General features: G+C 42.5%; 1 protein-coding gene across 1 annotated transcript in view; it reads left to right on the top strand.

Moving 5' to 3' along the window:
- Positions 1-15,151, top strand: part of GATA6 (GATA binding protein 6) — a 136,174-nt gene extending 121,023 nt beyond the window's left edge. The window contains exon 7 of the mRNA XM_064577844.1: positions 11,920-15,151. Within this exon, the coding sequence (XP_064433914.1) occupies positions 11,920-11,922 (3 nt within the window). The 3' untranslated portion in view covers positions 11,923-15,151. The remainder of the gene's footprint in view (positions 1-11,919) is intronic.
- Positions 15,152-15,416: the final 265 nt, after the last annotated feature.

Below are 15,416 nucleotides of genomic sequence, written 5' to 3'. Positions count from 1 at the left end.
GCCCACTTGGTACTGTTATTTCAGTGTTTCATAGACATTTCAAATGACATCTCAAAATCTGAGTGCAGAGGGCCCTCTACAAATCTGCTCCTACAAATCACCACCTGGGTGAACTGTATCTCTACATGCCCAGGTTCTTCAGGGCATCTCTGTCCTATTCCTGCTCTTTGAACTCTGGTATCACATGTCTTATAGGCATTGTAGACTCAACACGCCCCAAACCAGCCTGTTGATTTCCATCCTTTCTGCCATCACTCTGCTCTCAAGCATCTTCAAAATGAAACATATTTTGACTTTTTTTTTTTTAAAGTAGACTCCATGCCCAGCATGGAGCCCAATGCAGGGCTTGAACTCAGGACCCTGAGATCCAGACCTGAGCTGAAATCAAGAATCCGACGCTCAACCGAATGAGCCACCTAGGCACCCCAAAACAAAACGTATCTTAAAACAGATGTACACAAGAAGGAAGGATAGTAGGAAGGGAGGGAGGGAGGGAGGGAGACTGGGAGAGAGGAAAAAACAAAAATAAAACCAAAGCCTTGTGGTTCTGCTCATAACCATCTACTGTGCTGTTAAAGTCAGAACTGGTGGTGAGTTTTGACTTCTCCCTTTCCTTTATCTCTTATACTTCCACTTCTGGCCATGATGGAGTAACAGGGAGTAGATTCGGTGAATCTTCTATCTTACAAACTGAAAAACTGGCAAAATATACAAAGTGATTCTCAGGGGATTGGACAACTGGTTGATTGGACAGGAGGTGATGCAGTACAATGGTCCCTGGGTGGAGGGAAACAATGTGAGCCCTACAGCTGATTTGTCAAGCATGTTAATATTTTACCTACTTTTGTGCTTGTGGATTGTCTGTCTCCCTCTGCTAGAATATGAACTCCAGGAAGGGCAGGGCCTTGGCTGTCTACCTGAGCATCTAGTCCAGTGCCTAACCCATTGTAAGGACTCAGTAAATTTTCTGGACGGGATAAATAAAGGAGTGAATCCTTGCTAATACCTGCTCCCTGACTAGCCAAGTTCTATCTTTGCTCCTTTTAAATTATGTCTCAAATTCCACTTCTTTCCAGCTCTGCTGCTATTAGCCTGATCTGCAACACTATCAGATCTCACCCCGGACAAACACTATACCTTCTTAGGTGGTCTCCTTACTTCCATTCTTGCCTTCCTGCAATCACTTCCCCCAAATTGGTTATTTAAAAGGTAAACTTCAGGGGCACCTGGGTGGCTCAGTCGGTTAAGCCTCTGACTCTTGATTTTGGCTCAGGTCATGATCTCAGGGTCATGGGATCAAGCCCCAGTTTGGGCTCTGCACTCAGTCCAGAGTCTGCTTGTCTCTCTCCCTCTTCCCCCTCCCGACCTGCCCTCCCCCCCACCCAGCTCATGCTTTCTCTTTCTTTCTCAAATAAATAAATAAAATCTTAAAAAAAAAAGTAAATTTCATCCTGTCACTTTATATTAAAACATATCAATGATTTCTGCACTTGGAATAATCCAGACTCCTTACAAAGGGGTGGGCAGCTACTGCCTGTCTACTCACCCTCCTCCTCACACCTCCAGTTGCCTAATTCAGGAGCCCCTGGGATCCATGATGCACAATTTGAAAACCAGTAACCTAGATGCTCACTGGTGTCCTTTCAGCTCTAGGTGCTGTGCTATGATGCTTAGACTTATTTGCCACAATCTTAAGTTACCCATTAAAACATAATTGATAAAAATTATCTCTAAGTTGAACAATTCTAAGCATAGTGACAAGTACAAATAGAATGAGAGCGCATCTGGATGACCATGGGAAAATGAGGGTTGGGCCATAAGAATTGGTCAGTGTTACTCTGGAACCCTCAAAGAGAAAGGAACATCTCATTCTAAATACTGGTCTTGGTTTTTCAATCATAGCAATCATGGAAGGCAAGTTTCTCAGTCTTCCAGAGCTTTCTATAAAAGTCACGTGACAAAACACAAACACCTTTGCTTTGGTCCCATATTGACAAGGCAATGCTTTGCTTTGTTGTTTGCCTTCTAGGGTGGACTTACCCCAAACACAATGCCCTGTTTAAATGCATGTCCTTGCTTTTCGGGTTGGTTTTATCTTTCTCTGTAATTTAACGTACTGTTCTCCAGGCTTACAGATCAGCCTCTTGTGGGTTTAATTAGTGTGAGTCAGTTTACCAACCATCAGATCATGCAGAGTGAACAGATAAAATGGTTTCTATGGTTCTGCCAATGTAAGGACTAGACTAGAACATGAACATTTTGGCTCCCTTTAGTGAAGAAATGATGTCATGGCAGGAGAGCGTCACAGTGATACACAGCATTGTGTCAGGAAAGTTAAAGGAGGCCCCAGTCCCAGGCCAGGGTCATGCAGAAGGAATGGAGAGAAGGAGACAGAAATAATCATAATAGTAGCTAATATAATTGATATGACCCATTTCATGTACACAGAAGGACAAATAAGATCACATTTCATCTGTTTTTGAAATTAATGTCTTCTTTACTCCCCACATGCCTAGATAAACAGGAAGTCCCCTGTCTTTCTCTAAGCCTCCCCTCCCCCTTATGTGGGAGTCATCTATAGGATCTTGTTTGTACCTATCACCTTATGCTGGACACAGAACCCAGGGGACCCTTCAGGCGGGAGGAACCACCTTGCTGAGTTCCAAGAGCACTTCACTGATGTTGGTTTTCTTCCAAAAGATAAGCTGTGTCTAGGTTTCTGTTTTGGGTCAGTGCTGCAGGCCCATAGTCACTGTTTGGAGGGTAAAGAGATTCACCTCCTGTCAGACCTGCCCTCCCCCTGGCATGAACACAACGCAGACACAGACTCCCACAGACTCCCACCACCAACTGGCCTACTTCCAACATTCTACTTTTAAAATCCACTATTTTCACTGCCAGTTTCCTGGGTGCTAGCCATCTTGAGAGGGCTGGCTCGGGACAGGCTCCAGCCTCCACTACCACGTGGACCCTGAGTGGCCACTATTTTGAGGTCATTAACTTGTTCCCTTCCAGAGCCAAGAACGGCCTGCCCAGGAGACACATTCTTACTTCCACTTTTAGAGCCACAGGAAACAAATTTCTGGAAGATTGCCAATACCTTTTGTCCCTAATTTCACCCTCAGGCATTCAGAAATGTTGAGATCTAGTTTCATAACACCCTGCTACACATTCAAAATCTTATGTTTTAGTAATTTAAAAAGTAGATATTTGCGCTCCTTGTTTTTGGGGTGTGTGTGTGTGTGTGTGTGTGTGTGTGTGTGTGTGTGCCTGAATGTATACCTGCTCCTGTAAGCACCCGGGCAGGAGAGGTTGCTGTGGGGATCCATGCAGACCCCAGTACCCAGCGGATGGGAATGAGGGGGAGGGGGCTAGTGGACATGCGGGAGGGCCATCCACAGAGCCAGGAAGCTCAGCAAGAGAATCTCACTGGGGAGAGAGGCAAGTCCGTGTGGTGTGGTAGTGAAGAACGTGGGTTCTGGAGCCAGACTGAAGAGCAGCGTTCAGAAACCTGTCCTGCGATGACGCTGTGTAACCTCAGTTTCCTTACATGGGAGAAGGGGCTGGTGACGACGGTGGTGGTGGTGGTGACGAGGACGATAGCGAGATTAAAGGAGGTAGGGTCATAAAGCATGAGGAAACTCCATAAAGGTGTTAGTTAGCTGTTGTCACCATTTGCCCCACGTGTGCAAAGATAGAATTTTTTTTCTTTTTCCTGAAACAGTTTCTGTCTTCTCTGACTGCATGAATTGAGTATTCCCCAGAGCAGGAAGAACTGGAAGTAGTGGTTTAGGCTACAAGAGGGAGTTTTCTCGTGCTAATGCTGGTGAGCTAGTTCTGGCCTTTTGGGGTCTGGGTGGCTGATGGGAGTGAGGTGGGGAGTGTACAGTGACCCGGATTGTGGGGAGGGTGAGAGGGTGAAGGGGAGCCACAGAGGCTGAAGGAAATGGGATGTGGAGAGGGAGGAAGAAAGACCTGCCTCAGGGAGAAGGTTCGAGAAGAGAGAGATTGAAAGAATTTCAGCACTTGGCTCTACGGTGAGTGACACAACACATCTTCCTGAAGATCCTCGAGAAACCATCAAGAACAATGACATTATTTCTGTAAGGCCTGAGTGAGGTCTGAGGCTTTTTTGTTTTTGTTTTTGTTTTTCAAAACAGGCCCCATTGTAGTTCAGGTACCCATGTAAAGAACTTTGAGACTCTAACTCAGTCCATCGGTTCCCCTTGTCCTTATGTATGTTTCTCTTCTAAAATAATAGATTAATTTAGCAAGATCCCCCCTCCACCATTTTGCCACATTCTAAAAATATCCAGGGTTTCTGCTTGATTTTATCTTCCACTAGTTTACCTGGGATGTAAGGGCATCTCCCATTTCGTTTGCACATGTGGACGAGGCTCTTACGGGCAGTCTGATAGTCACGCGTTCTGGGTAACAGTTGCTTCGGCTCTCTGGGCTAGCGGCTCTCTGGCTCTGATGACTTGGGTGCTGTCAACCTTGTCTAGAACATTCTGGGCACTTAATGTCTCCCATTAGTACACTTCCAAACTGAATCTGGGAGGCAGAGTTTCCCTAAAAACTCCATTTAGTCTCTTTTGACTTTCATCTTCAATCAGATCGTTTGCACTGTGATCAAAAGGGGTCCAGCAGGCTTGTAGCCGAACTTCCCTAATCTCTTACCCTTGTGTTTGAAGCTCCCTGGCAGGCCTTTTTGCTGTCCAATTTCTGGTTTACATCTGTCCTTCAAACTCTGTGTCTTCTTATTCCTCTTACTCAGTTAATCTTTACATTAAATATATATATATATGAAGAGAGAGAGAGAGGGAGGTGTTTTTTGTTTGTTTTTAACAGTTAGTGGTTATATGGTTTTTTTTTTTTTTTAAAGAAACATCTTTTTTAATCACAGTAAATACTTTTCTTGGGTTTCTAGTAATGTTTTAACAACAACCTGGCTTTCTCAATTAATTTCCCTTTATGTGATACTTTTATGATCCCCCGCAAACAATGTACTGCTTGTGGGTTGGTCACACTTCCCTTTTTAAAGTTGGGTAACTGCATGATGGATTTTTTGAGTTTCCTCCCAGAATGTGGAACTAAATTGTGTTGTAACAGCTATTATGTAGTGATTCCTATGAAAACACTTTCTTGCTGAGGTCTTATCTAGCACTCAAAGCCATAACCACGATGGTTCCTTTGTGAGTTCTAAGGACCAATTCTTTGTTTGATCCCCAGACTGTTCCTCCCCTTGCATGATAAAATGAGGTCTGCCATTTTCTTGTTCTGCTTAATCTTGTGGTTTTTTCACTTTCACGTACCATTTTTAGTTTCGTCTTGCAGATTTTTGGCTTATAATAAGGCCCCGTAGCAACAGAGTCATGATTTAACTGTGAAATTTCTGCTGGCTGTACTTTCTTAGCCCCGCAAGAATTTTCCAGGGTTACTGTTGATTTTGTGCCCCACATACAGTGTCTTCTGGGCAACATGGTCCATCCTCTTCCATGTCGGTCACTGGGTAGCACTTAGTGCATTGCTGACTTTTTTCTCCTGATGATCGCTTTGTAAAGGGCTGAATCTTCTGTTTCTATTTTGTGTTTTTCTAAGCAGAAGGTGCTATGTTTGCTTCACTTTCCCCAAGCCCCACCAGGTCAGTTGTCGACTGAAGTGCTTTGATTACTTTATTTTCCTCTTTTTTTCCCCCCTCAATGTCAAGCTAAAATTCATGTTCCTTCATACTGATCAGATTTACCCTAATATTTACTTTGAAAGGACCTGGTCAGCTTTCTAGTGCTGGAAGCCTCGTGCCAGTTTGGTTTAGGTTGAGCCTGTCCTGCCTTTAGAAGTTCTAGTTATCCTAAAGATTAGCTTTTATTAGTTAGGTAATTATCAGGGACTTACCAAGATAGACGTTTATCTTGCTTTTAAGTAAACATTATCTACAGCTGGTATGGTGGCTCCATTATCATCAGGGACCTGAGCTCCTTATATTCTTGGGTTACCATCCTCAACATGTGGCTTTCATACTGAGGTCTGAGTTGACTTCTCTAAAACCTCAGCCATCCCACTACATGTCAGTGACCAGGAGTAGAAAAGACACAAGAATAGGGTAGGCTCCCTTCTGTTAAGGACATTTTCTGAAGTTACACGTACCACTTCCTCTTATAATCCATTGACCAAAACTTAGTCAGTTGGATTATACCTCTGTAGCAATGGATGCTAAGAAATGATAGTTTTTATTTTAGGCAGCCGTGTGCCCTGCTAACATTTAGAAATTGTTGCTGAGCAAGAAGGGAAGATTAGGTATTAGAGATCAACTAGAAATCCCTGATATATACCAGAATTCCAAAGAAATTCCCAACTTCCTCCTTTTATAATGTCCTCTAAGCATCCAAGTTTTGGGAACTATTGTATTGTATTGTATTGTATTTTATTATTTCCCAGCTTCATTGAGATATAATTGACATCTAATATTGTGTAAGCTTAAGGTGTATTATGTATTGATCTGATACACTTTATATTGCAAAATGATTCCCACAATGGCATTAGCTAGCACCTCCATCACATCACATGATTAGTATTCTTTCTTCTTTTTGTGGTGAAAACATTTAAGACTTACTCTCTTAGCAACTTTCAAGTATATAATACAGTATTATTAATTATAATCACCATGCTGTACATTAGATCCTAAGAATTTACTTATCCTGTAACTGGAAATTTATACCCTTTGACCAACATCTCCTCATTTTCCTCACTCCCCACCCCTCCCAGGTAACAACCACTCTACTTCTGTTTCTATGAGTTTGGCATTTTAAATTCCACCTGTAAGTGACATTTTACAGTATTTGTCTTTTCCTGCCTGACTTATTTCACTTAACATTATGCCCTTAAGGTCCATCCATGTTGCAAATGGCAGGATTTCCTTCTTTCTCGTGGCTGAATAATATTCCATCATCCGTATCATCTCTCTATCTCTCTATCTATCTCTCTATCTATCTGTCTGTCTATCTCTCTGTTATCTCACATCTTCTTTGTCCATTCACCTGTGCACAGACACTTAGGTTGTTTCCCTGTCTTGGTTTTTGTGACTAAGGCTGCAATGAACATGAGAGTGCAGATATTCTGAATCAAGATCCTGTTTTTATCTGCTTCGGATATATACCCAGAAGTGGGATTACTGGTTGGGAACTATTTAATTCTACAGTCTTGCCTTGGGGAATGTAATTCTCTTAGCGAGGAACTTACCTGTTTTCCCATTGGCTCTCTCCCACCCCCCACAGCACTAAGAGTCACGCCACCTTGCTTCAGGCACTGAAGGTCACACGTTTCTAGTAAACTGGAGGCTCATGAGTTTGAGAAAAGATTCTACTTTTGATGGTGTCAAAGGCTAAAATCTTGCTGCTGAAGATTTTATTTCATCCTAATTTGTACATTTCTCATTTTTGGATGGCCAATTCACTTCTGTTTACCACAACTTTCTCCTAAATCCTCTGCTCATGGGTGGGGAGGTTTTGCTCATTCTTTTTCCTTTCCCTCCCATTTGCTCCTGGCAAATCTTCATGTTTACATTCATTCCACATACAGACATTTCTTTTTTCCTGAAATGTGCATGCTTTACTTTTCACCAGGTTTTTAACATCTTTCCTGGTGTCTACCTTCCTCTGGGTGGAGTGTCTCTTTCTCTGGATTTTGGCATCAGTTTACACCTCTTTCTACTTGCTTAAGGAAGTAACTATAGAGCAGAAAATGTCAGGTAAAAGTTTACGCGATACCTAAAAGACCAATTAGCTGTCTTATACCAGCTACACTTACCCAAGACCCATTGTGATTTTGAGCCCTGATTGCCTCCCCTAGTAAAATATGTTTTGATTACATGTAGTGCTGTTCTGCTATTTTGTTATAAATGAAAACATGATCTGGCAGCTACATACTATTTTGATGTGTATGCTCAAAATCCCCCCAACTTTGTGAATTTCAAAGCTATCTAAAACTAAAGCCAACAAGAATAGTAACCTTAATTTTAACCATGTGTCTTAGAATTAGAAATTAAAAAGAAATTTCCATGATGACTAACTCGGTAATAAATATTACAAGATTTATTCTGAAGGATGCTTCATACACTTCATCAATTCCCCTTGCTCGGTGCCACACCATGCCCTGGGCCTGGGCTTTTCATTCACCCCCTCTCCTTCACCCTGTATATGCAGTCCTTTGCAAGCATCTTTCCTTTCTCTGCAGAATATCTTGGATTGGCCCCAGGTCTCAGTTTCAGTGCCACCTCTCAGAGCCAAGTCCCTATCAAGTCCCATATAAATTACTACAGCAGCCTCTTCACCAGTCTCTTCACTTTCCATTTATCCCACACACTGCTCTGCCAGATTCACTGTTGGTTTCATCATCTCTTGCCCCTGATTAAGACCCCGCGCTTTTGCCTTATTTCTGATCACTTCAAGTCTGGACTCCTTAGCTTGTTAACAATGAATCTTGCTCAGTAAATCATATTTCTCCATTTTCTCCCACAGAGCAACCCAGTAGGCATGCCCTGCTTCAGCAAGCTGGTTTTCTTCACGTCCTCGTCTCTTTTATCCACGTTTCCATCTTCACGTCTTTGCCTACGCTCTACCCTCCCTGGGGAGAACCTCCTCTCCTCTGCCCCCCCAATCCACATGATGCCTTTCCTTCAGTATCCCGAAGACTGTCCATTCCCATAGCATTCTACAGTGATCTGTCCTTTATATGTAATATTTCTGACTATGGTCTGTGTTTATCCAATTACTGCCAACGAATCGAAGATTGCTTTAAGGTTGTTTTATATTTGCCTTACTTGTATACCTCTTCTCTCCTCAACTAGTCTATTTTATTTGTTTTTTGTTCCTAGATGGGTCTAGCTGGATGTAATTTAGTATTTAATTTTATTAAAACCACGAAATCAAAACCACCTGAGACTCAACACATTTATTTCACATGTTTTGTTGTAATGTCCTCCTACTTGTTGGATTGGGGTTAGGGTTTGAATCCTTTCATTTTATTCATAAAATTCTACATTGCTCTTCAATATACCTTTGTTTCTTATCTTTATGGCCTTGTAATTTCCATACTTAAGTGAAACAGTTATGAGACACAGATCACAGACTAAGCCCAAGGGGAATGATATTAAAGGAAAGGAACGTAGAAAGTAAAAATGTCCTTACTGAGATCTGGGGCTTACCCTCACTGGATTTAATTCACAAAACATTTGAATATCTTTAAATATACTCCTTTAGAACAAAGGATAGCTATCTGTTTGAATTTGTTCCCACCCTGGCTGAGCTATTTATAATTGATTCATGTAGTCTGTTTCCCATGATACTGGATAAAATATCATGTATCTTAAGATCCATGTTAAGATATTGTGTATAACCAAACAAAAATAGTTAGGGTTAGTCTAAGACAAGCTAAAAGAAAGAAACTACCAGGAAAGATTAAAGCCATGGCTCTCAAAATCAGTTTGTCTCAGCAAGAAACTAAGCCTTGAAATTCAGAGGCTCAAGTTAGCTGTTGAAGACGGGAAGTTTGGGCTGGTGTGATGGCAAGAATTGAGGCCCAAATATGGTAGTCCTAAGAATGAATGCTGAAAACATGAATGCACATGCTGAGGGGACTAAGGATGTTTGGGTAGTTTCATGTTCATCCTCTCTGATAGGGGCAGGAACCACACTACTTTTTGGTCTCCCTTGTCTGCTGAGGTTGACCATTTGTCAGTCCTGGAACCCCAAGTGCCTAACAGGTGATGACCAAACTCATTCATGTGGCAGACGACTTGAAGTCATGGCGCTCTCTGCAGAACATAAAACCATGTAGCAGAGACTGAGTGGATGCTCGCCAGTTCTGAATCTTCTGCCTAGGTGGGCCTAGCCTTCCTTGTGGGTAAGCTGGAGCCATATGACTAGTTCTGGTCAATGGAATTTGGGTAAAAGTGATATCGTCCACCTCTGGGCCTGGCCCCCGTCCCCTGAGGAGATCTTTGGCTTGCTTTTTCTCTTTGCATGCTGACTAGTCAGATGAAGAAAATCCAGCAGAGGCTTTGAAGGTAGAGTATGGTAGAGCCACAAGATGGAAGGAACCTGGGTCCTGGAATCATTGTGTAGATTGCTGCTCACATAACATCTTTATTAAACAGTGATATGAATGCAAAATCTACTTTGATTGATTTAAGCCCCTGAGGCTGTGGTGTTGTTTAACATTATTAGCTTGACTAATATAAATAATGATGTCTTTAATTCATCTCAAGATTTAGAATAGCTTTACTTAAAAAAAAATTACCTGTTTAAGAAAAAATGCTTAAAGCTACCAAATTTAATTCAGTTTAACAAATAGTTGATGAATAACTACCCATGTGCAAATAATAATAATAATAATATTTATATAGTATACTGGGAATAACATGGTGGATAAGGCAGAATATTTTACTGGGGAAGGCAGATAAAAAAATCTGCAAGTGAATAAACAGTATGTTTATGAGTGCTATGAAGAAAATAAAACACAGTAACAACCTGAAAGAGAGTGACTGGGTGGAGCTTAGCTTAGATGGGTAACCAGGGAGCTTCTCTCTTTTAGAAGGTGACATTTAAGTTGAGACTTGGGTAGAGAGAAGGTGCCAGCCATGTGGCTATCTGGGGAAGAGCTATGTACACAGAAGGTACAGCATGTGCAAAATCCCTGGGGCAGGAACAAACTTAGTATGTACAAGGCAATGGAAGACTCGTGTCACAGAAGCTTCATGAGCAAGGACTGGGTGATGGTGCCAGGTCGTGCATGGCCTTTTGACCTGGGTGAAAGGTTTGTACTTTATTCAGAGAGCATTAATGGGCTTTGAACAAGGGACCTGATTTGTGTTTTATTAAAAATCACTGGCTGCACTTTGGAGAATGGGTTTTAGTGAGAAAACAAGGAGGCCAATCAGGCCAGGAAGCAGTAGTCCCAGCAAGATATGACAGTGGCTTAAACAAGGATAGAATTGGATGTATTTGGGATTGAGATGAAAGAATGATTTTTCTGATGGACTGAATACAAGGAGTTGGGGGGAAAGAGGAATAAAGATTTATTGGAGAATTCAACAAATACTGATTTAACACCGGCTATGTGCCAGGCACTCTTCTAGGCTCGGGGTTCAGAGTAGTGAACAAAACAGGTCAAGTCCCTGCTCTCCTAAACCTTACACTCTCTATGCTTGTTTGTTAAAGATTTTGTTTATTTATTTTTGAGAGAGAGCGAGAGCATGCACGAGCCAGTGGGGGAGGGGCATGAAGGAGAAGCAGGCTCCCCGCTGAGCAGGAAGCCCGATGCAGGACTTGATCCCAGGACCCTGAGATCATGACCTGAGCCGAAGACAGACGCTTAACCAACTGACCACCCAGGCGCCCCTAAACCTTATGCTCTAATGGAGAGAAACAGATGGTAATAACACATGTCAGGTGAAATAAAGCAAAGCATTGTGAGGGGATAAAGAGTAAAATGGATGGCCAGTTTAGATAAGATAATCAGGGGACTCCTCTTTGATTGGATGATATTTGAGCAAAGAAGTGAGGAAGTAAACCATGGGGATATCTGAGGCAAGGGTGCTCCAGGAAGAGGAAACAGTGAGTGCAGAGGCCCTGGGGTGGAAACACGTGGCATGTTGGAAGGGCAGCGGTAGGCACTGTGGTGGGAGGGGAGTGAACAGAGAGGAAGTGGGAGGAGACAAGGTCATAGAGGGGTAGGCAGGTGGGCAAATCACAGGCTAAGATCAGGACTTAGATCCAATTTTGAGATGGAAAGCCATTGGAGAATTTTGAATAGAGGAACAGAAGTAGGGAGACCAGCTAGTCTTGGTGAGATATGATGGTTTTATCTTAGCCCCTGCTTGGATGTTGATGCCATTATTCTTTTTTTTTTTTTTTCTTTTAGTAGGCTCCATGCCCAGTGTGGAGCCCAATGAGGGGCTTGAACTCAAGACCTTGAGATCAAGACCTGAGCTGAGATCGAGAGCTGGACACTTAACCGACTGAACCACCCAGGTGCCCCGATGTTGGAGGCCATTATTGAGAAGGGGAAGACAGAGGAAGAAATATGGGAGCAGAAATCAAAGTTCTGTTCAGGACAGATTAAATTTGAAATGCCTATTAGACATATAGTTAAAGATATCAAGTAGATAGGTGGATATTTGAGTTCAGAATTCAGGAGAGGGGTCAGGACCAGAGGTAGAAATTTGGAGTTGTGAGCCTTGGCATGGTGTTCAATGTCTCAGGACTAGAGGGAATCACCCAGATGGAGAAAAGAGGCAAGGTGTGGCTCTGGGGCTCTCCTCCTTGCAGAAAGTAGCCCAGAGGGGAAGGAGATTGAGAAGGAGTGGACTGTGAGGTTGGATGAGAATCAGAAGAGTTTAGTGTTACAGAAGGCAAGATAAAAAAGTGTTTCAAATGAGAGGTTCAACTGTGTCAAATGCTGCCAAAAGTCAAGAAGGAGGAAGACAGAAAAGTGGCCCTTGGATTTGACAATGTGAAGTCACTGGTGACTTTGCCGGGTAGGAGTGAGTTCAGGAGATGAGGTGCACACAGGACAATGAACAACTCTCGAGACAAATTTTGCAGGAAGGAAAACAGAAATATGACAGTAACTGGAGGGAAATGAAATTTCTATGTGTAAACTCTCCTTTTCCTCAGTTGATGTGATCTCTCAAAGATGCTAGGAGCTAGGAGAAGGCATTGCCTTGCACTGTGTTCAACCAGTTTGTACAGGACTGATGGCTTCATGGGTTGTTTCTTTCACATATATTTGCATTTTAAAAGGAGGAACTTTATGTTTCATGTAGTAGTCTAATATATGTTGGGTACCTAGAGTGAATGAATATTCTAGCTTGCACTAGCTCTGGACTGGTGTGTGTGTGTGTGTGTGTGTGTGTGTGTGTGTGTGTGTGTACATGCATTGTCTTCAAATCTGGTGAGCTGGAAATCTTCCTGACAATCTGTTAGGCATCAGGGATTTTTATCTCCAGATGGGTGCCCCATTTTTCTTTTTGATAACCTCTTACTAATGAAGAGCCAGGAATGGGAGTTCCATTTACAAATGGTGAATCATTAGAAACAGATTTGTAGGTGGAGAAGGCTTATCCAGCAGCAGAGCCTCACTTCTGAGGCATGCCATCAGCTCTTTGCACAAATGGGCCCTGCAAGCAGATCCATGGGAGGGGAGACAACTCATTACACGTGTGCCCTCCCACACCGCTGCTCTAACCACAAGCCTTCATCGGAGAGCCTGAGGCCAAGAGGACAAGCGCTCCATTTAGAGATCACCTTCCAAGTCCCTGCCCCACCTCTCTTTCCCTCCTTCCTTTCCAGCAATCTGGGAGACTGAACATTTCTTCTTCCTTTTTTTTAAGATTCTATTTAAGAGAGAGAGAATGAGCACAAGTCGGGGGGGGGAGGGGCAGAGGGAGAGGGAAGCAGGTTCCCTGCTGATTGCAGAGCCAAAGCAGGACTCGATCCCAGGGCCCTGAGATCATGACCTGAGCTGAAGGCAGACGCTTTAACCGACTGAGCCACCCAGGTGCACTGAGACTGAACATTTCTTTGTGTTTCAGCCTTCAGTTGCTAAACTGTGGCCTGCTCTTTCAGCTCCCTTGGCCTGCCTCTGAGCTTCTTTCCATCTTGGCCTTGAGACAGCTCTCAGAGAGTTCTGCTCTTGGTTCTCTGGCCAGTCTGTGGGTTGATGTGTTCCTGCTCCGAGACGGAGTACTTTTCTGTAACTCAGAGTGGAGACACCTCCAGGACCTCTAAGCCTTCAGAACCATGGTGGAAGGCAGGCCGGGCCGATGAACTTTGGACAGGAAAGAAGATGGATTATTTCATTCTGCTCACTTCCTCCTCCTAAACGCCCATGACCTGGTCTTGCTTCCTTGTCCCTTTCCATTTGACATCCAGAAGGGTGGGTCTGGAACTTCCGCCATCCAAGTACTTCCTTTGTGATTTTTTTGGCCATATGTATGTGCCACCAATGCTATTATTTACCTGAATTTTTCTTTAAATCAACTCATCATTTTACTTAAATATATATTTCTTTTTTTTAGAGCGGGAGAGAGAGAGCACACGCAAGAGGAAGGAAGGGGCAAAGGGAGAGGGAAAGAGAGACTCCAAAGCAGGCTCCACCCCCAGCATGGACCCTGACATGGGGCTCAATCTCAGGACCCTAGAGATCATAACCTGAGCCAAAATCAAGAGTCGGGTGCTTAACTGATGGAGCCACCCAGGTGCCCCTTAAATACTTCTTCTTAATAAGGAAATTTTGCTACTGCATAAATAGAAATTGAGGGTGAATAAAAAATAAATACAAATGAAACACCAAATTCATGTTATCAAATTCTAGTTGTATGCCTGTTTACCAAGGGCTACCAGCTTGCTCTCCCTGTTTTCTTAGAAGGGAGGTTATCAAATATTAGAGTAATTAAAGATACAGCAGCACCAAACTGAGACTTTCTCCTTGACACAGTCTGAAGCACTGAAAGAAAAGAACTGTTTGCACAGCATTGTGAATGTACTGGAAGCCACCAAATTGTACTTTAAAATGGTTAAGATAGTCTATGTTCTGTGAATTTTACTTCCATTAAAAAAAAAAGAAGTGAAAAAGATTAAAATTTTTTTTTTTATTTCAGTGATTTAATATTATATTCTAGTACTGTCGTCCCTGATTTTGGTGAAACACTGCACCAGGACAGATGTAAGGCTCAGACCCTTGGGGTTCAGTGTCAGAGGAGGTCCGCTGTGTGAGGAGCGCAGCTCAGGGGTCTATAGTAGTTTTAAACTATGCTGGTGCCTTCCCTTGAATTTCTTAAATAATGGGAAGTCATGCATGGAGCAATACTCTTCTAAAGCCCCAATTGGTTTCCTTCCCACTTCTGAAACCTACAGTATGTTTGAACTTGAATAAGTTACTTTTCAGAACTTAAATTTCTTTATCTGTGAAGTAAAGATCATACTACCCATCTAACAGTGTTGTTGTGGGGATTACCTGAGAAAATCACGGAAGAACCTAGCAAAATTCTGTACGGAACAAGTGTTCATTCTTTTCCCTACTCACGATTCAGTTGAAGAAGTAGGGAGGCAAATTCATATGGATGCTTTATGAGAGATTCGATGCTGCTGTGTTAATGATTTGCTAGAAATACTTATGATCCAGAAATGGAGTAATTAAGAGAGTCTGGAAAATAGTCACTATTAAGTATTTAGCCAGTGCCAAAAAAAAAAAAACCCAAAAACCCCTCTGATTTCATTTTCAGAATCATTGTTTATTGAATTACATCTCATCATTTGCATTAAGAAGTATTAAATCATTTGCAACCCTATTGAGTTTCTATAGAATTCTCTTCTGGTACAGTTTTATATGTTGGGACTTTGCCAACCTGGTTTAAT

This window comes from Mirounga angustirostris, unplaced genomic scaffold (assembly GCF_029215605.1).
Source record: "Mirounga angustirostris isolate CCGP_5_RB_7025 unplaced genomic scaffold, mMirAng1.0.hap1 SCAF_14, whole genome shotgun sequence".
In the NCBI taxonomy this organism is placed as follows: domain Eukaryota; kingdom Metazoa; phylum Chordata; class Mammalia; order Carnivora; family Phocidae; genus Mirounga; species Mirounga angustirostris.
The sequence above is the reverse complement of the archived record's forward strand: the minus strand, read 5'-3'. Positions and strand labels throughout refer to the sequence as shown.